Source organism: Macaca nemestrina, chromosome 12, assembly GCF_043159975.1.
Source record: "Macaca nemestrina isolate mMacNem1 chromosome 12, mMacNem.hap1, whole genome shotgun sequence".
NCBI lineage: Eukaryota > Metazoa > Chordata > Mammalia > Primates > Cercopithecidae > Macaca > Macaca nemestrina.
Genome location: NC_092136.1, coordinates 125,895,965 through 125,919,924, shown reverse-complemented (window position 1 = coordinate 125,919,924; position 23,960 = coordinate 125,895,965). Strand labels below are relative to the sequence as shown.

Below are 23,960 nucleotides of genomic sequence, written 5' to 3'. Positions count from 1 at the left end.
AGTGGCAGCTCCAAGCCTGCTTCAGCTGAAGCTGGAGGACTTATCTGTCAAGAACCCCCAACTCAGGAAGCTCTGCTCCAAATGAGCTGAATAAGGAGAGTCTGCCTCCAAGTTGTTCCTCTGCAGCTGACTGTGCTCCATCCTAAATCATTCCTTGCACGGGCAGAAGCTGTTTGGCATTTCACCAGTGTCTCATTTTGTTTGAATATGGTTCCTTTGGCTTAATCAGTCAAACATAGATTCAACAACTGTTTATTGATTGATTGATTATTTTGAGACGGAGTCTCTGTCGCCAGGCTGGAGTGCAGTGGCGCCATCTTGGCTCACTGCAACCTCCGCCTCCCAGGTTCCAGTGATTCTCCTGCCTCAGCCTCCCAAGTAGCTGGGACTACAGGCGCCCACCACCATGCCCAGCTAATTTTTGTATTTTTAGTAAAGACGAGATTTCACCATGTTGACCAGGATGGTCTCGATCTCTTGACCTTGTGATCTGCTCGCCTTGGCCTCCCAAAGTGTTGAGATTACAGGCATGAGCCATTCAACAACTATTTATTGCATGCCATCTCCAGGCCTGGAATTAAGCTGGGTATAAAGAACACAATGACTAAGTCCCTGCCTTGGGCAAGTCGAGGAAGAGGGAAGAGCCTCCTTGTTCTACAGATGGGAAAACTGGCCCAAAGGGAGTAAGCAGCTGCCCTCAATAACTAGGTGAATCTGGCAGAACTGATCCAAGCATCAGCCCAGCCTCTAAACTTGGCCATTTGATGAACTAGATCTAAGCACAGTTTGCAGTTCTTTTCGTGAATCACGTAAATGTCACTCTACCAGAAAATGGAACTTAAGAACCAGCATTTGTTCCTGGAGACCTGAGTTCCAACTCTATCTCTGCCACTAAATAGCTTTAGTTTTCTTACTAGGGGGGAAAAATGGAAATAACTGCTTATTGAAAGGCCTATTTGTTGGCATTAAATCAGGCAATGGATGCGAATTTGCTTTGAAAGCATAACTTGCTATATGTAAGTGTGTGCTGTTACTATGCAGGTGGCATGCCTTTTCTAACCTATAAGCTGTATTCAGGCCTCTCCCCCTCCTTCCCCCAGCTTATCCCAAGCCTGGTTACTAGGTGCCCAGAAGCTAACTGTAATTCTGCTCCCCTCAGGTTAGGCCACAATGTGCTTACTCATGATGATCTTTTCCCTCCAGTTTCTTAACAGCACGGCCAGAAGCTTAGCTCACTGCCTAGAAGCCATATCATCTTTGGGGCAGGAGGGAAGCAATTCTGGTGCCTTTCTCTCTTCTTCTCTTCTTTCTTTCTCCTCTCTTTTCTTTCTTTTTCTTTCTCTTTTCTGAAGGGTGGCCTGCCCCTCCACACCTGTGGGTGTTTCTCGTTAGGTGGAACGAGAGACTTGAGAAAAGAAATAAGACACAGAGACAAAGTATAGAGAAAGAAAAGCGGGGGCCCAGGGGACCGGCGCTCAGCTTACAGAGGACCCACGCCGGCACCGGCCTCTGAGTTCCCTTAGTATTTATAGATAATTATCTTTACCATCTTAAAGATAAGGGAGTGGCAGGACAATAGGATCATTTTTAGGGAGGAAATTAGCAGTAAGACATAAGAACAAGGATCTGTGACATGAATAAGTTTAAAGGAAAATCCTGTGCCTTGAGATAAACCTTTTAGCAACATTGTTTCATCCTATCACATGGGAATAAACCTTGGACAATACCCAGCTTTTCTAGGAACAAAGTCACACCCTGCACGCCCAAAATCCATTAAACCTTGAGTTACCACAGCACATGTCTCTTGCAAGGACAAGGTTGGGGGTAGGGTCACAGATTAACAGCATCTCAAATACAGAACAAAATGGAGTCTCTTATGTCTACTTCTTTCTATATAGACACAGTAACAGGCTGATCTCTTTCTTTTCCCCACACTTTTCTTCCTTCTTTCCCTTCTTCCTTCCTTTCTCTCTCTTTTCTTTTTTCTTTTCTTTTCTTTCCATCTTTCCTTTCCGTCTCCTCTCCTCTCCTCTCTCCTCTCCTTCTGCTTTTTTGACCCCAGGCACCCCTTTGGTGCAACTACAGCACATTATGAGCAGCTCAGCAAGAGGCAGTAGGATGGGGTAAGCAGGGCTTTGGCCCATGGGGACCATTTCTTTTGGATGTTAACTGTGCCAAAGTGGGGCCAAGGTAACCTGAGGAACATGCCCCTTCCAAGCCACCAGTGCTGCCTCCATTCCCATTTCCTTTGCCTCCCAAACTCTCCTGTGTTTCTCCTTGGTGGAAGTGGCAGGACACCTCTGTGCTGGGGCAACCAGAGGGGCCTCAGGAGCAGAGGGAGGAGCAGGTGCATCTAGACCTGGGAAGCCCTGGCCCTGCGGCCCTTCTCTGGCAGGAGTGGGTGTGAGCAGCAGCATGGAACAGCTCCTGTCTCATGTGCCACGTTAGTATCCTGCCCACCAAGAGGAGGGAACAGCAAGATGTGTTTGAGGAAGAAATACACCCCATCCAGCATCTCAGATGCTTTTAAAAATAGCAACTCCAGGATGGTATTTCAGCTCCTATTTTTATCAGATTTATATGGCTGGACCATGGAGCTGAGCTGTTCCCAGGGTTCTCAATAGCAAGGGACATCAGTGTTGTTGTGTTAGCTGAAATGCATTCCAGGAACCTGTAGGCTGAAAGAGATCCTGAGAAGTCATTGCACGCAGCCCCTGCCTCTGTTTAGGGCCACAGTCAATTAACCACCAAAAGTTTATGGCTTTTTTCCTTAAAACCTCTTGGTTGGCCAGAAACGGTGGCTTATGCCTTTGGGAGGCCGAGGTGGGCAGATCACCTGAGGTCAGGATTTCGAGACCAGCCTGCCAACATGGTGAAACCCCATCTCTACTAAAAACACAAAAATTAACCGGGCGTGGCGGTTGGTGCCTGTAATCCCAACTACTCAGGAGGCTGAGGCAAGAGAATCACTTGAACCCGGGAGGCGGAAGTTGCAGTGAGCCGAGACTGAGCCACTGCGCTCCAGCCTAGGCAACAGAGTGAGACTCTGTCTCAAAAAATAAATAAATAGGGCCGGGCGCGGTGGCTCAAGCCTGTAATCCCAGCACTTTGGGAGGCCGAGACGGGTGGATCACGAGGTCAGGAGATCGAGACCATCCTGGCTAACATGGTGAAACCCCGTCTCTACTAAAAAATACAAAAAAACTAGCCGGGCGAGGTGGCGGCGCCTGTAGTCCCAGCTACTCGGGAGGCTGAGGCGGGAGAATGGCGTGAACCCGGGAGGCGGAGCTTGCAGTGAGCCGAGATCGAGCCACTGCACTCCAGCCTGGGCGACACAGCGAGACTCTGTCTCAAAAAAAAAAAAATAAATAAATAAATAATAAATAAATAAATAAAACTTCTTGGTTCCATGCGTAGTCTAGCATTTCATAGTGCTTCTAATCAGGAAGTTATTTTTAATATTGTCTTTGTTTGGTCTGTTATACGAAGTATAGACTGGGTGGCTTATAAGCTACAGAAATCTCTCACAGTTCTGTAGGCTAGAAAGTCTGAGATCAAGATGCCAGCAGCCTGCTTCCTGGTTCACAGAAGGTCATCTTCTCACTGTAACCTCACAGTGAGGGGAAAGGCCTAGGGGTGACTCTAGGATCTCTTCTATGAGACACTAATCCCATTAATGGGGCCCCCTACCTTCATGGCCTAGTCACCTCCCAAAGGCCCCACGATTGCCTTGGGGGTTAGGATTTCCACATATGAATTTTAGGGGAACACAGACATTCATGCCCAAATATCTCTAGTTCCATCCTTTTGGTCACTCTCAGACCAGAACATTTACTGAGTGATTACTATGTCCCACAAAATTCTTATTTAACCCTCACAAAAACCCTCTGGGGGAAACACTGTGATCACTCCTATTTCATGAGCAGTTATGTAACTTGCCCCAGATGAGACTTGGTTATGGCACAGATTCTGTTGGAGCCATCAGACCACTCTGCTTCCCAAACAGGGGAGGAACAGAACATTAAAGATTTTCTTGGCCTTGGCTTTCATTTCTTCATCGTGGTTCTGAAGGGAAAATTGGCTAGAGTCCTAAATGTATGTGGGGGCCCACACTCGAAGCTCAGTTCTCAGTGCCAGCCACACTGAGCCCTGGTCTCCCTAACTTCTGGGCCTTTGCTCTGCTTGTCATTGGGCTGATGACCAAGATCCAGCCTAGAGCACAAGAAAACAAACACTGCGTGATCTCACGTGTAGAAGCTAACAAAGTGGAACTCACAGAAGCAGAGAGTAGAGTGGTGGTTATCTGTTGGAATGGGGAGATGGTGAAAGAATGCAAACTTTCAGTTGGGTGGGAGGAAGAAGTTTCAGAGATCTATTGTGCCACATGGTGACAATAGTTAATAACAATGTACTGGGTGGGGCGCGGTGGCTCATGCCTGTGATCCCAGCACTTTGGGAGGCTGAGGCAGGCAGATCACTTGAGGTCAGGAGTTCTAGACCAGCTTCGCCAACATAGTGAAATCCCGTCTCTAGTAAAACTACAAAATTAGCCGGGCGTGGTGGTGCATGCCTGTAATCCCAGCTACTCGGGAGGCTGAGGCAGGAGAATCACTTGAACCCGGGAGGCAGAGGTTGCAGTGAGTCGAGACTGCGCCATTGCACTCCAGCCTGGGTGACACAGCAAGACTCTGTCTCAAAAAAAAAAATAAATAAATAAAATACATATATATATACTGTATACTTGAAAATTGCTCGCAGAGATTTTAAATGTTCTCAGCATTACAAAATGGTAAGTATGTGAGATAGTGCATATGTTAATTAGCCTGATTTAGTGATTCCACAATGTATACATATAACAAAACATCATGTTGTACACCATAAATGTATACTATTTTTATTTGCCAATTAAATAATTTTTTTTTTAAAGTTGTAGTCTGCAGGTTTAGCTTTTCGGGACTGAAGCCTCATAGCCCCTCCACTTCAACACACTCATCAGCATTGTAATTACTTTGTAATTAATGCCTTTGTTCCTCACTAAATTGTAAGCTCCACATGAGCTCTGCCTCCAAGTGCTTGCAAAAAAAACCAAAGGGGGTGGGGGTAGATGCTCCAAACCTGTTTATTAAATCATATTGAAACACTTGAAACAGATTTCGTTCCTGCTTATTTTCTAACAGTGGTTAAAACTTGGTAACTTCAAGTTGACATGGATTTCCAAATTCAATGTAATGTCAATAATAGTATAATAGAACAGACTTAGGGTTGCCAACATTTATTTTGTTAAGCAAGGCTATTTTAAAAACAACTATCAATAATTATCACTATCTACTTATTTTAAAAAGTACATTTTAACCTTATCTATACACATGTTTGGAATAAAAACAGTCCTTCCTGAGAAGGAAGAGTTGGCAGACCTACATCAATAAAATAAATATATTCAAATGTTTTGGGTCTGGGAGCATTACAAGAGAAACATTTTCAAGTATTACTTCATATGTAGTTGTTTCTTATTTCTCAGTTCGGGGATCTGTATTCAACAGGGACATGGAATGGGGAGCCTGAGATGGTATTTTTCTGTTTCATGTTGATAAATAGAGACCACTCAGCAATTTTGCTCTATTAGGAAACTTTGAGGCAAACGGAGAGAAGCCAAGGAACAATAGCAGTCATGCCTCCAACTGCTTCTTTCCTTCTTCAACCAAGCCAGAAAGAATGTAGGCCAAGTGTTGGGGCTAAAAGCCAGTCGTGGAGCCGTCCAGGATTTATCTAGGAAGGGTGACATCTGCCACTGCTCCAGCAGAGCGGGGGCATGGCATGCTTCTGTGGGCACACAGTTCAACACGTGAGGCACACTGCAGCACACAGGACCAAGGTGTCATGCTACCAGACAGGCGCTGGCATTTGCCATTTTGTCAAGGCAGGGCTGCAGATTGTGGCTTGATCAGGACAGGAGGATGATGGGCTCTTAAGTGATAGCAGGAGGAAAGCATGAGGTAGAGGGGCAGGTCCTTACTGTCCATCCCCTGCCTGAGATCCAGGATGCCTCATTCAGAGCCTAGCTCTGGTCCTCCATTTACCACATGTTTATTGAGCACTTATAGGTGAGTCACCACCCTAGGTTCTGGGGAAACGGTGAACAAAAGGCCAGAAGTCTTGCTTCCTGGAGCTGACGTTCACTCCATAATGCTGGACAAGACATCCTGAGCCCATTTCTTTGTAAAAAGGAGTGAGAATGTGGGTCATGAAATGACCTGCTATATGAACGTAGTGTTATAATATTGCTTTGTCTCAAAGGTTGGTTTGCTGAGCCAGGTAGTGTCTTAGGGGCCAGGGATACAGAGATAACTAAAACAAAGCTCCTGCCCTCAACACCCTCTCAGTCTAGTGGGGAAAGCGGAAAACTCACCAACAGGAACAAAAGGAGGCACTATATGCAAAGCTATCATCTTGAGTTTCCCAGGAGTCTGATATGAAGGTCACCCTACAAAGACAGACTATGCTTTTAGGAGTTTCAACAGGGCTTGGCAGAGCAGCCATCCCTGGTGCACTCTAGACCTTGAGGGTGATAAGCCCAAAGAGGGTTGGATTGAGGGAGGGAGCTGCATGGGGACCTGGCGATTACAGCAGCAGAGCAGGGTCCCTGGCGATTACAGCAGCAGAGCACTGACTGGCTCTGAAGGGGAACCCTTGCCAGGCTTCTAGCAGAGGCTTATCTTTCCATGTACAAGAAAAGTTAAGTGGTGAGGCCCGGAGAGGGGCCCCCTTCTGTACCGTGGTGAAGATGAACGGGGCTGGGAGAGGAGTCAGGGGATGCCATCCCAGAGAGGCCCCTCCCCACAGAGTGGGCAGAAGGAAGACAGAACTGGCCAGCCCCTTGGGGGAGTGGAGAAGCCTTCCAGCGTGTGGGTCCCTGTCTCCATGCCCTGCCTCTCCAGACCCGAGTGCCTGGCGTCTGCTGTGACTTCCAGCCTTGTCTGTCCCATTGGGTGAACTCTGTCCCATCTCTCTTGCCCCTCAAACCTTTATTCATCCAGTGTCAAATTCCTATCCACCTTCCTCCAGGGGCCAGGCGCTACAAGAGGAGGGGAAGGAACGGCAAGGTCAGCAGGAGGCCACCGAGACAGACCCTCCAGCGGCACCATTGGGGGCTGGGCAGGAGGGCATGGGCTCAGGCCGCAGGGAAGGGCTGCTCCACAGGGAGGCCTCCCTCTGCTCCGTGGCGGTGCTGGAGATGGAGCCCGTGTTTGCTTGTCGGGACCACATCTGCTTTCAGAGGGGAAGCGGGTCACTTCTTTCCCCTGGACCTGGAATGGGCACAACTGAGACCTAGGGAGCATTCCTGCAAGCGGGACACTGCTCTGGGAGAAGACCTCCATCCAGCTTCCTGCCCCCAAGACCCCAGCAGCTGCTAGTGTCACTGCCCACAGAAGTATTTGCTTAGCCCAAGAGTCAGTCAGATGTGTGGTGGCCATGAAATGGATCCTGCTGGTTCTGCCAGACCTCCCTGCATCGGTCACCACCTCAAAGTTCCTTGGCTGCAACTCCATGTTGCCTGAATCTAGGGACTGTTGAAGTACTACAGGGGGCTGGGCACCGTGACTCATGCCTGGAATCCCAGCACTTTGGGAGGCCGAGACAGGGGGATCACCTGAGTCCAGGATTTGGAGACCAGCCTGGCCAACATGGTGAAAACCCATCTCTACTAAAAATACAAAAATTAGCTGGGTGTGGTGGTGCACCCCTGTAGTCCCAGCTACTCGGGAGGCTGAGGCAGGAGAATCACTTGAACCTGGGAGGCGGAGGTTGCAGTGAGCCTAGATGCGCCACTGCACTCCAGCCTGGGTGACAAAGCGAGATTGTCTCAAAAAAATAAAACAAAACAAATACAGCTGCAGGGAAGAATGGCTGAGTAGAGGCCAGTGGCTTCGTTGTGCCTCATCCGAACTCCCTGAAGGCTGAAGCAGGTCCCTGAGGCTTTCTGACCACATCCTCCACTTCCCGGCCGTTTCTTTTTATTTATTTATTTATTTATTTATTTATTTATTTATTTATTTATTTTGAGACGGAGTCTTGCTCTGTCACCCAGGCTGAAGTGCAGTGGCTCACTGCAACCTCCACCTCTCAGGTTCAAGTGATTCTCCTGCTTCAGCCTCCCAAGTAGCTGGGATTACAGAAGCCCACCACCACACCTGGCCAATTTTTCTATTTTTAGTAGAGATGGGGTTTCACCATGTTGGTGATTCTGCTGTTTCTAAGGAGTCTCTCCCAGGGCCACAGGGGTCCACAGCAGGCCCTGAGACCCTGAAGCAGGTTGGCTGCACCTGCGCTACCACCTGCACGTGCAGGGGCTAGTCTCTGAATGAGGCTGCCTGGTACTCAGGCAGGGGATGGAGAGTAAGGACCACCCACTGTGCCTCAAGCCTCCCCCCTGCTGTCACTTAAGAGCCTACCATCCTGCCATCCCTGAGAGCTTCCCAAGCAAGGCACAAAATCCACAGCCCTAATCTGACAAAGTGGCAAATGCCAGCCCCTCTGGCAGCATGATGCCTTGGTCCTGTGTGCTGGAGAGAAAGCCTTGTGTGTTTACTTGTGTGACCGCCTATACAAGCCATGTCCCTGCTCTGCTTGAGCAGTGGCAGGTGTCACCCTTCCCAGGTAAGTCCTGATGGCTCCCTAACTGGTCTTCAGCCTCTGATGCTTTGAGGTCCCTTCCTGGTCTCAAGATCCTCTGAACGTCTGCCTCTGATAGGCCTTGAACCTGAGCCGCCTCCGGGCTTTTGTATTCAACTGCAACCATATCATTTGCCCTTTGCTGATTCACTGTTTGGCACTTGATCTTCTGGCTGCTTCATGTGAGTCTGTTTTGTCTTTCTGCCGCGATAAAAACTCAAGGCCGGGGACTCACTGACCAAATAACAAAGCAAGGCAGGCTTTTCAGGCTTGCATAATCTGATTCATATTAAAACCCGCCCATTTCCAGGCACCAAGCCCCTATCCTCGTCAACAAGAAGTTTATCAACAGGGTTGACTGACTCACAGGGAGGTGTGACCTCACTGCTGGAAGGAGGAAGTGCCATCAGAAACCTCTATAGATAATTTCCTGAAAGGTTCCAAGTTTGGTTTTTTGGGGAACTCCTCAAAGGAGAGGTGGATGGCAGAGGAAGGAGGAGGGGAGAGGGGGAGGAGCAGAATAAGGAGTGCAAACAGGAGAGGCACAGAGTGGGGACAAGAAGCCACCATGGACGGTGAGCCCTGGGGCTTGGAGAAGGCCTTTGGCACCCTTCCAGGGCAGTTCCCACCCGTCAGTTGAAACCACCACCTGGAGACTTTCCACCATTCTCAAGGCCTTCCCTACAGGTTCTACCCACCCACTCTCCCCCACCATCTGTCTGCCTCCCAGGCCACACTGTCCACACTGAGTGAGCCCACTAGTTTATTCACTACTAGGAATAAGCCGGTACAAAATACATTTTTAGAAAATTCACTTGGAGATAAAAAATCTTGTCCCCACTCCTCCCCCAGTCCCATACATCTGTGCTCTTCTGCCTGAGTTAATTCAGCTTTGCTGAGCCTCCTGCAAGAGCTTGAGCCAGGGGGTCGTCGGCCCTGAGGGCGAAGGTGAGCGTGCGCTGCTGGTAGTGCCTGGGGTCACACTCCAGGTTCTCGATCACCTCAGCCAGCAGGTGGGCCCGCTCCACGCCTGAGCCGGGGGCCTCGAAGCCCAGGGCAGTGAAGTGCACGTGCAGGTGGTAGTAGGAGGGCAGGTAGTGCAGGTATACTCGCAGACGGTCTCCCTTCATCTGGTAGCGCTGCAGGATGGCCTCCTGATGAGACAGGGGCAGGCAGGCCAGGAGTCACCGTGCTGTCTGAGGCCCGGCGCCATGTCCCCACCGAGACCCTCCTCCCGTCTGAATCCCGGGTTGGCCTGGGACAGCTCATAAAAACCCTCCGAACAGCTCTCTGCCTGCTGTCCGCTTCAGCTTCCTCTGTCTTCTAGTCTAGGAAATCCACAAGTGCAGGTGACAGCAGCAAAGCTGAGACTCTTTCTCCCAAAGGAAGCGGGGAGTGGCCTCAATCAGCATTCCCCACCCAACGTGGATAAAACACTGGCTTCCTCAAACAGCTGCTGCCGGGAATCTTGGAAGGTCCAGTGTCTACAGACAGGCCCCAGACTCCCAAGACTATGGGGACTTTCATGATTTAGGAGCCTTTAATCAGTCATGAAGTGGATGGGAGGAAGCCTCATTCTCTCTTTTAGCATAGGACAGGGTGGAGCTTGGAAACAATGAAGATGGGGATGGGGCTATGCTGAGAATTTGGTGAAAGAGCAAGGACTGTGGAAGGGGTATGGGAGGGGCTGCTCCCACACAGACCCGGGGAAGTCTCGGTGGGCTCCTCGCAGAAGAGGAAAGCGTTGACTGTGGCCCTGGCTCCCTCTGCCCACCTCCACCTTGCTCAGGGGTGGGTATTTTTCTACCAACCTCCACCTTCAGGAGCCTGCAAGGCATAGAATTAAGCGGAGACTCTTATCTCCACTGTGGGCAAATCACTGAGGTGGTCAGAGGTGAAGAGAAAAATACTAGGGCCTCAGTGGGCTCAGTATACACCCCAGAACTGTGTTCTGCATTTGGAGCTCACCCCAGGAATCTCTGCAGCAGGGTGGGACCAGGGCCAAGGCACCCAAGGGGCATCCTGGAGTAAGTGAGGTCTGCCTGCCAGGGCGGAGCTGTCAGAGCTCCTTGGGCAGATCAAAGTGTTGACCTGGCATCTCCCCAAGAGAAAGACACCATTCTCTGCCATTTGTAATATCCAGGAACTGCTTCAGGATCTGAACAAGTCACCCCACAAAGGTAAAGGCAGCCGAGGGGTGGTGCCATGGGTGGGCAGGAGGGAAGACAGATTGGGGCCCAGCGGCAGGGGGAAGCTGGGTGTGGGCAGAGCCTTTCCTCCAGGTCTGCATTAACACCTCGAAGCAGCACTGGTCAAAAAGGGGCCAAGCTCTCTCCTGGCTGGGCATCGTTGTGACTGCTAGCTCTGGCGTGTTAGGCAGATCATCACATTTCAGAGTAGAAAAAAGACTGAGACCCAGCCCCTAGGATGGTGGATTTAGAAGGGATCCATCTAGATAATGTGGTTTAGGGAGGTGAAGTGACCCACCCGAGGCCACTCGGCTGGTTAGGGTCCAAATGTCAGGCCAGGACCACACCCAAGATTCTAGACACTCTTCCCCTATCCCCCCCTGCTCCTGGGCTCTGTTTAGAGCCCCGATAATTTCATTCAATTCAACAAATATCCCAGACAGAAAGTATCCCAGAACACCAGGTGCTACAGAATTCAGCCTGTTTTCAATCTAGACAAGGAGACACATGTGTACACACATATCGAAGTCATGTGCCCATACTCCCAAGAAACTCTGGCATGATGTGGTTGTCATGGTTGTGAGAGAGACAGGTGATCCTGGAGTAGGAGGGGCCAGGACTTAAGGACCAGAGTCTATGGGGTGAGGGGTGGAAGTGCATCCCGGATGCAGAAAGGCTGAGGAAGGCGTGTGAGGGTGAGGAAAGGTGGCTGAAAGCAGAGCTGGGGCGCCAGGCAGGACCAGGGACAAAGAGCCCTGCTCTTCAACCTGAAGAGCCTAATGGGGTCCCCGAGACTGGCATCCAGAGAGAAGTCTCTCCAAGATGGACTCTGGGAAGGGTGAGGAAAGGGGCCCGGGAACACACTGGAATCTGAGTCTAATTTCCCTGGGCTTCCACGTGGTTTGGTGAAGCCGCTCACCTGCCCCTGGTGGAGGATGTTCCTGAGCAGCGGCAGGTGCTCCGGAGTAAGGTCGCGTAGGGATCTGATGCCCCGGCGATGGCAGATGGCGATCAAGTACAGGTCATCGAGCTGCGTAGAGAGCAAGGGGAGACCAGGCTCAGCAGGGAACAGACCTGGGGAGGCTGCCAACCCCGGAGTTCTCACATAAGCCAGGAAGCACCCACCCCTGAGGCCTACAGCGCCAGGAGAAACCCCGCAGCAGGACTGACGCGCCGGCAATGCGCGCATCCGCATACCCCGGGCGTGTGGGATGGTCTGAGAAGCAGGCCTTCTGTGTATGCTTCTTGCCAGAGAATACCATGTGAGAGTTCTTTTTTTTTTTTTTTTTTTTTTTGACAGAGTCTCGCTCTGTCACCCAGACTGGAGTGCAGTGGCGCAATCTTGGCTCACTGCAACCTCCACCTCCTGGGTTCAAGCGATTCTTCTGCCTCAGCCTCCCAAGTAGCTGGGACTACAGGTGCGTGCCACCATGCTCGGCTCTTTTTTTTTTTTTTTGTATTTTTAGTAGAGACGGGGTTTCACCATATTGGCCAGGCTGGTCTCAAACTCCTGACCTCATGATCCGCCCGCCTCGGCCTCCCAAAGTGCTGGGATTACAGGTGTGAGCCACCACGTCCGGCAGACAGTTCTATATACTCACTCCCCAGAGCTGTCAGGGGCAGGGAGCCAGGAGGTTCAAGAAAGAGCAAGGGCAACTCTCTCCCTCCAAGAGTTTACAGTCTCATCGCATGGATGCAGGTAGCTCTGCTGTAAGACACAACATAATCCCAGCACAGGAGGAAGGAAAGACTCTAGCTACCTGGAGGAACCCAGGAAGGCCTCCTGGAAGAGAAGGCAGAGGATCAGGTCTAGAAAAAGAGGTAGAATTTGGAGAAAGGATATTCAGGTAAAGGAAACAGAGCAAAGGCTTGGAGGCAAGACTGTATAGGGTACAAATGTATAGGGCATAGAATGTATACATAAGGGGAGAGGAAGCAACTTGATTTATCTGGAGTCAAGGCTCATGAAGGGGTGGAGTAGGGTTTGAAGGCCAAGAAGGGAGCCAAGGGCCAGCTCAGCAGCACACACACACCAGGGCAGTAAGCCTGTTGCTCTCTTCCCCTATCTCACAGGACACCTTCTGGCCGTCCTTCCTGAGCACAGCCTGGCTAAAAACCTGGAGGTCACAACAGTACAAAGAATTAAAGTCAAGATCTTGTGCCAGAGAGCAAATGAACTCTTCCTCTTGCCCAGAAAACCCACCCTGCTCACCTAAACCCTGGCCTTGCCTGGTAATTACATCCATGCGCCTGGCAGGCCCCAGACATCAAGGCTCTGAGGGGCCAGGCACAGGGAGAACCCAGCAGTGTCCTGCCCTTCTGTCTGAGCTACCAGATTCCTTGTGGAGATAATTTGAGGACCATGACTCGCCCAACCAAATTTCCTGGGGCCTCAAATTGAAAATTCAGGATGGGCTTTTCTATATGACTGCCTGATATCCAACTATGCCATGGTCTTTACATGCCATGAACATTCTTTCCTGCCAGAGTTCTAAGAATCTGTGTTCTCTGCCTCAGACCTTCTGCAGATGAGCCCACAGGAAGCTCCCACGTGTAGCCGAGCTGCATGCACCAGGCCTCAGTTTGCCCCAAGTCCCCTGTGTACTCTCTCATGGCCTGTGGCCAAGAAATGTACTCTCTCACTTTGGACTTAGGAGTGCAAAGAGAAGCCCAGAAACAAAATTGAACTTGAATTTTGTGTGTGCGCATGCACGCATGTGCATGTGGTGGTGGATGTGTATGTTTTCAGCTGTTCTATGTGTTACTGTAACGGAACTCCCAAATAATAGTAACATTTGTTTCAGATGATGTCTGCTGACAAGTCACAAACATGACTCTAACTCACAACTCTCTGCTCCACTGGCACAGAATAGGGCATGGAGCCTGGTGCTGGGTGTCAGCCCGTGGTGTTGGGTGTCAGTTAACAGGCTGGGTAAGGCAGGGAAAATAATCCATTCTTTGATATTAGACATGACCCAAAATTTCCTGCTGGCAGCCAAAGGGCCTGCTCGCTCAGAGAAGTGATCTGAAGAAAGCTAGGCCAGGGCAGGAGAGGGCCTCAGGCTGGCGCCCCAGAAGGTGGCCCATCAGTCACTCTGGGAAGACAGATAGACATCGTCAGTCTCTTTTTACAAGTCAAGACAGTAAAATCAAAGTAATAGTTTCCTGGCAGGAAGAAAGAGAATTGCTGGAGCATTGGAGACTCAGCTCTTAACCTCTGGGGTGACTCAAAAGAAGAGTTGCCTGATCTGAGAACTTTAGACCAAAGAACTTAAATCATATGAACTGAACATGCGTGTGTATCCATATACACATGTACATATATGTTTATATACCCAATACAGAAAGGTCACCAAAGACATAGAAATAGCAACAATAGTTGTTTTGGGGAAGGGAAAGGAAGGGCTGTGAGGTGAGGGAGCATACTTTCACTGAATATCCTCTGTACTGTGTGCATTTTTGCCACATGCATAAACTAAACCTACAAGAAAATAAACAAATAAAAAAAAAGAATACATAGGTGATCCTTTAAGAGAACAGAAGAAGGGATGTTACCTCTAAGGAGGCACAGTCTCTAGCAAACAGGCACCTGATAAATATATGTTGAATGGATGAAAAAATGGATTATCTCTTTAATTCAGGGCCATCAGTTTGGAGACAGTAACTTTCAAGACGAGTGGCAGGAGAATCAAGGTGGCTAGGAAAGCTCCTCAAAGCAAACACCAGGGTGCCTCCCTATCCCCAGCCCTTCCCTGTCCCAAAGACAAAGAATAGAAGCCCAGGCATGGCCTGTCTTCCTGCTGGATACATTGCCTAATTCAAAGAGAATTATCAAATTCAGTGCTGTCACAAGTCAAATATTTGAGACACTAAAATAGGGCATCATCAAAAGTCAAGTAAGAATTAAGGTTGGGCACGGTGGCTCACGCCTGTAGTCCCAGCTACTTGGGTTGCTGTGGCACGAGAATTGCTTGAACCCGGGAGGTGGAGGTTGCAGTGAGTTGAGATCATGCCACTGCACTCCAGCCTGGGCAACAGAGTGAGACTCTGTCTCAAAAAAAAAAAAAAAAGAATTAAGCAAAGGTTAAGAAGGACCACACCTGCCATCGCTATGAAGCAAAGTGTGACATTTAAGCTGGCCCTTTCATGACCCTTGAGGACAAGTAATTCCAGCCCTGTGGCTGGCAGCCACAGTGCAGCTCCTAAAGCCTTTCCTGTCTTAAAGGGGACAGAGAAAGGGAGGGTCCACTGGCAGGTGAAGCAAAGCCTGCCGGCACTGGAGTCAGAAGGATGGCAGATTTCTCTTCTCTGCCATGGGCTCAAATGCATTCAGGGTTTCTGGAATAGAGACGGATAAGTCTATCTCTTGTTGTCCCTCCTTGGCCTTAAGACTGCAATCCCCTGGCAAGCTCCTCAGTCTTCAAGGGTCTCGTGCGGCAGAAGGTCCTCCTACCCCACACCTCCATGGCCCTGCTGGGATTCTCATTAATGGTGGGCCCCACCTCCTGTGACCCAGGCTCTGACCCTGGATCTCTAGGTGCAGAGCAGCCCCAGCGGACAGATGGGGGTTTGCAGAGCCACCGCTCAGTTTGAGACAAGGGGCCTTCAGGTCCTACCTCTTCAAATGCCTACAGAGCCAGTCCTGGCTCCCTCCTTCAAGGCCTGAAGGTGGCACAGGCAGAGAGAAGCTGCAGGGAAGGGCAGAGTGGATGCAGGCGTCCCCTTAGCCTCTCGCTGCAGCGCCCCACACAAGGAGAGCCCTCTTCTTTGAACTTACTTGCTCTAGGAAATCATCAATCAATGCTGCAAGTTCGGAAAATCCCTTCAAATTCTTTCCACCCCTTGGGCCACATTTGGGAATTCCCACAAGCCACTTGTCAAGAGACGAATTATGCTCACTTGCCTGTGTAACTCTGAGCCAAAATCCCACCCCTTTAAACCCCAAGTCAAAACTGAAGGCCTCACGGGCAGCCACAACTGAGAAAGCAGAGGGAATGAGCCCACGGAGGGGCAGACCTTCTCTGCGAGTCTCTCCAGCCTGTGAGGGGTGCAAAAACTAGATGGGCCCACCAAGAGCAGAACAGCACATCTGAGCCCGGATTACTCCACAGGTGAAAGTGGAGGAGAGATGTCCGTCTGCTCCCAGTGTCCATGCCTGCCTGCCTACCTCGGCCTTATCCAGGCCCCTCTTCTATTGCAGGCTGAGCTCAGCCAGGTTCCAGTCTGTGGTAAGAACAGCAGTCTCTGCAACACAGTGGCTCTGCCAGTTTCTGACCCCGTCAGGGTATAAAGGTTTGTGAACTCTCAGGTGTAAAAGAGGTGGTGGTAAGTGATAACCCTGGTGGTGGGCTGGTCTGGGAGACAGAAGCGCATAGGGAACTGGAAAGGGATACCTGTGAGGGAGGACGGCTCCTCCCAAACCTGCTCCTTAGGAAAGTAGGAGAAGCAGAGGTGCTTGGAGGCCAGGGCAAGGGGCCGAGCGGCCCGAGTGGAAGTCTGGACTAAGCTACTCCACAGCTCGGGCTGAGGAGGTGATGCCTTGTGTTGGTCACCAGGGTTCCTGCCTGCCAGTGCTTCAGAACACAGGCCTGCCTGGATCTGCTGGTGTCATGGGGAACAGACAAAATGGAAACACCCCACTGAGGGCTCCAGGTGCAGCTGGAAGCACAGGCGGCTGCCCAGACCACTTGGCTGGTAAGGAATGGCCTATGTAGTCACGGGCGCAAACATCACCCCATTTTACCTCTTGGGTGGGAGGACAGCCAGAAAGGGTTTTAAGCTGACCCATTAAAGCAAAAGCACTTAGGTATGACAGGTATCCACCCGGTTCCCACAGAGAGCTCAGGCCAACCCTTGTTGGTTAATTATAATCTGCTTAGAGACAGGCCAGCGTGAGAAAGAGGACAGTCAGAAGGACCCGCACTTGCAGCAGGGTGGCCAGAGACCAGGGCATTCCAGCCAGAAACCTTTACCTGCTGTTGGTTCCACTTGAGGTCAGGGATGAGGACAAAACCATCAGAGGGATCTGGGTTCTCGAAAACAATCCGGTCCGCTTCAGCCTTCTTGTCAAGAATGTTATACACCCACTGAAAGGAGGGGGAGAGAGATGGTTCACAAATATACTCATCACCCCTTGAGAGACACCCCAAACTGAGCTAGGTGCACTCCCTGGCCTCTCCAGGAGACAGGACCAAGCCATAAAAGGCCGCCACACTCAGAGGATCTACATCCGGGCTGCCCTGTCCCTAAGCATCTGTCTTTAGGGGTCCAGAAGTGATTTTCCCCCTTCCCACTCCAGCTGGCACTCAGCCATGAGTCATCACAAGGGTCTCTGCAGCTCGGATGGGGCCAGGCTCTTCCTGGTCAGCATAGTGCACGCGCTCAGCGGAGGCCTCGCAGACCCAGGCTGTGTCTGCCCTTTATAGCAGTGACCCCCTCCACTGCCCACAGGACTCAGGGGAAGAGCTGCCTCCATGGATCCTATTTCACTCTATTCAGGACTATGGGGCAAAGCAAGGTAGGAGGCTGAGGGCACCAAGGTTTCCTTCTGTGGAGGGCCGGCTACCCACCAGGGCAGTGAGAGCCTTTGCCTCTAGCAGCTCATGTGTGCAGGTTTCCCGCCGCACCGGGATTCTCATCAGCAGCGGGCTCAGCACCTTGGCCCGCCTGGAGCTGCTGCAGATGCCGGTTAATCAGCAGTCTCTGCTGACACAGGCCCCGCATGGCAAAGCAGAAATGAAAGCTGTGTGGAGACACAGAGACAGCGACCTCACCAAGACCTTTCAGGGCTACCCAGGCTCCTGGCCCTTGTGTCACCCTTGGATCATCTGCTGTCAACAGTTTGCAGAGGACCCTTCCCAGGCCTATGTGGACCCGAGGACATCACTTTACAGAGATGGTCCTGGAGGCCTGTCTGAGGTTAGGAGGCTGCAGGAGGTTGGGCTGAGAAGGCCTTGGGGGTCACAGGCGTCAAACCTCAGTACCCCCAGCTCTTCTCTACTTCCCCCAGCTCTCAGGGCCCTTTGCAAACATGAACTCATGCAGGACAGTGAACTCAGCCCTACATCCGGGGGAGAGACCTGCTGGGAAACCAGAGAGGGGAGTGGCTGAGGACACACTACCGCCCCTTCCTCCTCATAGTCAGAACAGTCTCCGAGCTCACTGATGTAGGAGAAGGAGCCACGGACAGGAGGTAGGCTGGGGAGGCCAGAGAACCGACACTACCAGGCAGCCATCCATGATCCTCCTTCTCCTCCCAGAAGTGCTGGACAGGCATCATCACCGAAGGCCAGGGACACGGGGACTGCCTTAGGGTCCACACAACCTCACACCTTGAGCCCGGAGGGCTGAATACACTGCATTGCATCCTCACCTCTCAGCTGCGACGGACTAGGGGTGAGGGCAGCTGGGCCTCGAGGTCTCCTGCAGCTCTCTACCCACAGGAAGCATTTCAGTTCAGAGGGCCCCAAACCCCTCACAAGGCCCCAAACCCCTGACAAGACCCACAGGCCAGTCACAATGTGGTCCATTCACAACAAAAGACAGGCAGTTCCCAAGAAACTGAATGAGGCCCCTTCCTGGGAGGGGTTTGGAGGACACCCAACAGCCGCTTCCTCATGCAGTGCCTGGGCCAGAGCAATGCATGGCCAGCACATCCACAGAGGCATTTCCTCTCTGACCTGAAATCTCCTGGGAATGTGCTGCCGGAGGAAAAAGCCAGCGGAAATAAAAGGGAGGGAGGGAGATGGCATTCCCTACGGAAAGCCCCAATGCACCCATAAGCAAGCCTCCCCACGGTCCGTCCCTGGTTCACAGAAAAGCGGCATCTGCCTCTGACTGGTAGAGCGAGCGTGAGCAGGTTCTGAGCCAAGGAGACCTGGTTTTATCTCCCAGCTGTCACTGGGTGAGCAACTGATGCCTCCTTTGTAAAATAGGGCTGATGATATATACGTAAGCATGGTGAAGGCTTTCAGAGAGAACATGCGCATGAAAGCGCCCAGCACAGCCAGCATAAGGGAGGCCCCCTACGAGTGGCAAAGGTGGTGGGATGGTATGCCAGAAGCTACAAGAGTCACTGGGGACAGGAAAAGAGGGAAAGGCGGTGAAAGCAAAGGAGGTGGTGAGAGAGGTAATAAGAGCAGGGCTGGAGGACGAGTGACTGCAGGAAGGGGTGATGACCGTGAGAGCAGCTACACTCTGCCTGGCACTGCTCTCAGTGTCACAGCAACCCTGAGAGGTGGCTGCTATCATTGTCACCATTTTTTTGTTGTTGTTGAGATGGAGCCTTGCTCTTTCGCCCAGACTGGAGTGCAGTGGCGTGATCTCGGCTCACTGCAACCTCCGCCACCCAGGTTCAAGTGATTCTCTTGCCTCAGGAGCTAGGATTATAGGTGCCTACCACCACGCCCGGCTAATTTTTGTATTTTTAGTAGAGATGGGTTGTTTGTTTTTGCTTTTTGTTTTTTCTGAGCTGGAGTTTCACTCTTGGCCGGAGTGTAATGGCATGATCTTGGCTCACTGCAACCTCCGCCTCCCAGGTTTAAGTGATTCTCCTGCCTCAGCCTCCCAAGAAGCTGGGATTACAGGCATGTGCCACCACACTCAACTCATTTTTATATTTTTGGTAGAGATGGGGTTTCGCCATGTTGGCCAGGCTGGTCTCGAACTCTTGACCTCAAGTGATCTGCCGCCTTGGCCTCCCAAAGTGCTGGATTACAGGCGTGAGCCCCCGCGCCTGGACATTGTCCCCATTTTACAGGTAAGGAGAATGCAAGTGCAAGGATGTTCACGCTGGGTCAGCCAATTCCAACCATGAGTATCTGGCTCCTGAGCCTGCGCCCTGGGCCAGGGTACCTGCTGCCTCCTGGGAGAGGCCGCTGGGAAAGTGGGAGGGAGCTGCATCCACAGGAAGCCTCAAGGCCAGAGGCCCAGATAAGAAAAAGAGGAGAAAGAAAGAACAAAATTCACACAAACACAGAGGGCTATGTAATGGGGAGTGCCACCATCTGAAACCAAGCCCAAGAGACCTGGCCAGCCCTGCGGATAAACTGGGCAGTGGGTGATGCCATCAGCTTTCTGCAACTCACCTGGCTGGACTTCTTTGCAGTAGGTGACACTAGCAGCTCCCTCGGTACCCTCTCTCCCGCCCTTACCTCCCATGAGACATCTTGCTCCTTCCTCATCACCTCCTGCTGTCTGCTTCTGCCTGCTGCCTTGCACTTCCCCTCTAGCCATGTGTGGTGTGACCATGTCTCCCAGGTGTCTCAGCTCTGCACATTGCTGTGCCTGTTCCTCTGAACAGTCACCTGGAGTAGAGAATGGTGGCTACCATCCTGGCATCATTCTGTGCTGGAAACAATAGCAGGCACATGATACATGGCACCTCTCTCAACTTCCACAACACCCAGGAGGGAGGAGCCATTAGTTACATTTTTCAGACAAGGAAACCAAGGCTCTGAAATTAAGGACAATGTCACGCTGCTCTTAGATGACAGACAGAGAATCCAAACACCAGGTTGAGGTTGAAGTCTAGCTGGATGACTCACAGACAGACATTTGTAACTAGATGATCTCGAAGGCTCCAGATCCAGACATCCCACTGCAGTTTTTACTGGGAAGTTATAAGTACCTCACATCTAAGGAGTCAAATAGTATCTCTGGCTTAGGGCCAGACTGCCGGGCTTTGAGACCTGTCTCCAAAATGGCTGCTGTGAAGAATAAATGAGGTGCGAGGCTGGGCGCGGTGGCTCACACCTATAATCCCAGCACTTTGGGAGGCCAAGGTGGGCAGGTCACTTGAGGTCAGGAGTTTGAGACCAGCCTGGCCAATATGGTGAAACTCCATCTCTACTAAAAATACAAAAATAAGCCCAGCGTAGTGGTGGGCACCTGTAATCCCAGCTATCTGGGAGGGTGAGGCAGGAGAATCACTTGAACCTGAGAGAAGAAGGCTACAGTGAGCCGAGATCACACCATTGCACTCCAGCTTGGGCAACAAGAGTGAAACTCTGTCTCAAAAATAGATAAATAGATAAATAAATAAATAAATAAATAAATAAATGAGGTGTGATGCACATAAATGCTTAGAGCAGTTCTTGGCACTATGCATAGTAAGTACTCAATAAATTCCAAACTGAACTCACTGTCTTCCATGCAAACCCACTCTTCTGTTTCTGTCCCCTATACTGGGTCATGAATTATCCTTCTATCCACTCATCACCTAACCTCTTCCCTCCCCTCTCCACATCAACCAGTTGCTAAGCCCCACCCAGCCCTGTGAAGACCTACCTCTGAAATTGCTCCAGAATCCTTTCCCACTGTCCCTACCTTGGTTCATACCCACACTGGGCTTTCCCAGTCTTCTTGTTCTATGCTCACCCCAATGCCACCAATTAATTCTGCAAATCGGACCATATTGTCCACATGCTTAAAACCGTTTAGGGCACCCTCACCGCCTATGGCAACTGTTCTCGCATCTGATGGTTGTTAGAAATATGAGAGAGAGACAGAGAGAGAGAGAGAGAGAGGTTTTTTTAAATGCACAATTCCCAGCTCCACTCCCTGAAGGGTGAGATTCAGCAGATACGGAATAGTGCTCCGTGCTCAGTATTTATGAAAATCCCCAGGCAATCCTAATGGTAAGCAAGGTTCAGGAACTCCTGGCCCCCTGGACAAAGTCCATGTGCCTCCGCCTGGCCCCTGCCTACCATCTCTGTGCTGTCGCCTCTGACCCTCCAGCAGCCCAAGCCCCAGTCACACCAAACTCCTTGCAGCTCCCCCAAAGCATCAGATGATTCCAGCTCTGTGTGCCTCTGGACTTGCTCCTCCCTCCCTCTGTGCTCCTGGTAAATTTCTATTTGTCCTTTAAGACCCAAGGGGAGGATCTTCTCCCTGTGAAGTCCCGACTGTCTGTGCTGGTCACTGTCCCTCTGCATCAGCACGGTAGCTCATCTAGGGATCAGAGTGCTCATCCCATTGTCACAATTGCCCGTTTACAAGTCTATCTTCCCTGTTAGACTGTGAGGATCCTGTCTAGGTTTCATCATCTTGGTGACTCTCCAAAGCCTGGCATAGGACCAGGTCCATAGTAGGTACTCAGTAAACATAACGACTGTTGCCAGTGAAGCTGAGTGCTTGTAAACTAGAAATAGCCAAGAAGGAATACATAAAGCGCTCCCGTCTGTCAGGAGCTGGAAGAGTAGTGGAATTTTCATTGTGCTCTTCTCCAAGTGGAACTGCAGAATGGTGTATAATGAGGAATATACACAGTCAGGCACAGTGGCTCACACCTGTACTCCTAGCACTTTGGGAGGCCAAGGCAGGCAGATTGCCTGAGCTCAGGAGTTTGAGGCCAGCCTGGGCAACATGGCAAAACCCCATCTCTACTAAAAATACAAAAAATTAACCAGGCATGGTGGCGCGCGCTTGTAATCCCAGCTACTCACACCAACCACATCAGGCCTTCCTTACTTGAATCTCAGGTTTGCGCAACCAGCACAACAGAACAACTGTTCCAGGAGATTCCCTAGGACCCTGAACAGCGGAAAGTCTAAGAAGGTGGAGACGTAGTTCCTTTCCACTTGGAAAACAGAACAAGTGCTGGGACTTTAAAAACAAACAACCAACCAACAACAAAAAAAAGTGAGTCAGCTTGAGCCAGACGCACCCCGTGCAAACTGCCGCCCAGGGACACCACGGCTGAACCAGGCTGGGGAAGGGGGCTGGCGGCACACAGGCCTCCCAAGGAAACGTTGTTCCTGCAGGTCCTGCCAACCTCCCCTTCCTTACTCCTCTCGAGTACAATTCACCTTGCAGTGCCCACAGACACAGCACACCCTCCCTTCTTCTGGGCCAGGGAGGAGTGGCTGTGAGTTCCTCACATCACAACACCCTCCACCACAGTGACCTGAATCTTGGGGACAAAAGTGAGAAATGCTCAAAGAGAACAAGGGTGAACGATAAAGATAAGGAACAGTGTGAGAGTCACTGAGTGGGCAAGAAACTGACTCATCAATAAGCATCAATCATATTTAACTTTGAGTACTCACATGGGGCCAGTTCTAGGCAGAGGCTCCAGTTGGCACTGGGCCTAGGCCCAGGGAGGAGTCAGGATCTTGGCGCTAAATGGCCTTGCATCTGGCCTGGCCAGACGACTGCCAGCTTGTGAATGGAGTCCCTGCACCAAATCCCCGGGGCCAATGGAGTCTTGCCTTCTTTTGGACGAATGCAAGGGGGAGTGGGTGAGTGAAGAGCTTTTTGCTCTGAGACTGAGATCCTGCAGGCCAGTTTGCCACAGGTAAAACCAGGAATAAGAGTCTGGACTGGGTGGGACTAACTCAACATCAGCCTTTTACCCATTCATGGACCCAAAGCAAAGGCACAGTCATCCTGAGGCTGGATCAGGGCTACTGCAGAGCAGACACACATTCTTCCAAAGGACTGGATTGCTTTGAGGTCCCCAGAGAGCCTCCATGGCATGCCCAAGCACATCAGGTGGGACCAAGACCAGCATCAGTTCCCTCACCCCCAAAGCCTTCTCTGACCATGCTACATAAAATGGCAACTGTCCACCCCAGGCCTTTTGGTCGCACTTACCCTGTCCATTTCTCTCCGCAGCCCTCATTATCTCACAGAGCATACAGATCCTGAGATATCTATGTATGGTCACACACTGTGTGACCGTGCATGGGATGTAAGCTGCACAACGTGGGGATTCTGTCCGCCATGCTCTCTACTGTACCCCCATCCCCTCACCGAGCACAGCGCCTGGCCCCGAATACGACCCCAACAGACACTCGTAAGAGGAGGCACCAGCCACGGGAGCAGTGCTCTGCATCTGAGACATGCAGCCAGTCACCTGGATGCTGAGGCTCTGGGACTCCAGGTGGGGTAAAGTAATGTTCCTGTAGTCATCTCCCGTCTCTCGGATCAGGCGGAGGTCCTGGCGTAGGTACTTCTGCAGGTGTTTCTCTGTGGCAGGGTAAACCACGGTCGTCTTTACATCTGCAACGACACAGCACAGCCCGTGACACGGAAGCAATGCCCACTCTCTACGCCACAGGCACCACGGTGAGGAGAGACCTCCCGCCCTGGCTTTGATTC

At 51.1% G+C, this 23,960-nt stretch overlaps 1 protein-coding gene across 1 annotated transcript in view; it reads right to left on the bottom strand.

Annotated features, from left to right (window-relative positions):
- Window positions 1-1,437: 1,437 nt before the first annotated feature.
- Window positions 1,438-23,960, bottom strand: part of LOC105476240 (decapping enzyme, scavenger) — a 47,948-nt gene continuing 25,425 nt past the window's right edge. Inside the window, 5 exon segments of the mRNA XM_011731970.3 lie at window positions 1,438-9,589; window positions 9,591-9,824; window positions 11,779-11,889; window positions 16,832-16,945; window positions 23,716-23,861. Of these exon segments, the coding sequence (XP_011730272.1) occupies window positions 9,557-9,589; window positions 9,591-9,824; window positions 11,779-11,889; window positions 16,832-16,945; window positions 23,716-23,861 (638 nt within the window). The 3' untranslated portion in view covers window positions 1,438-9,556.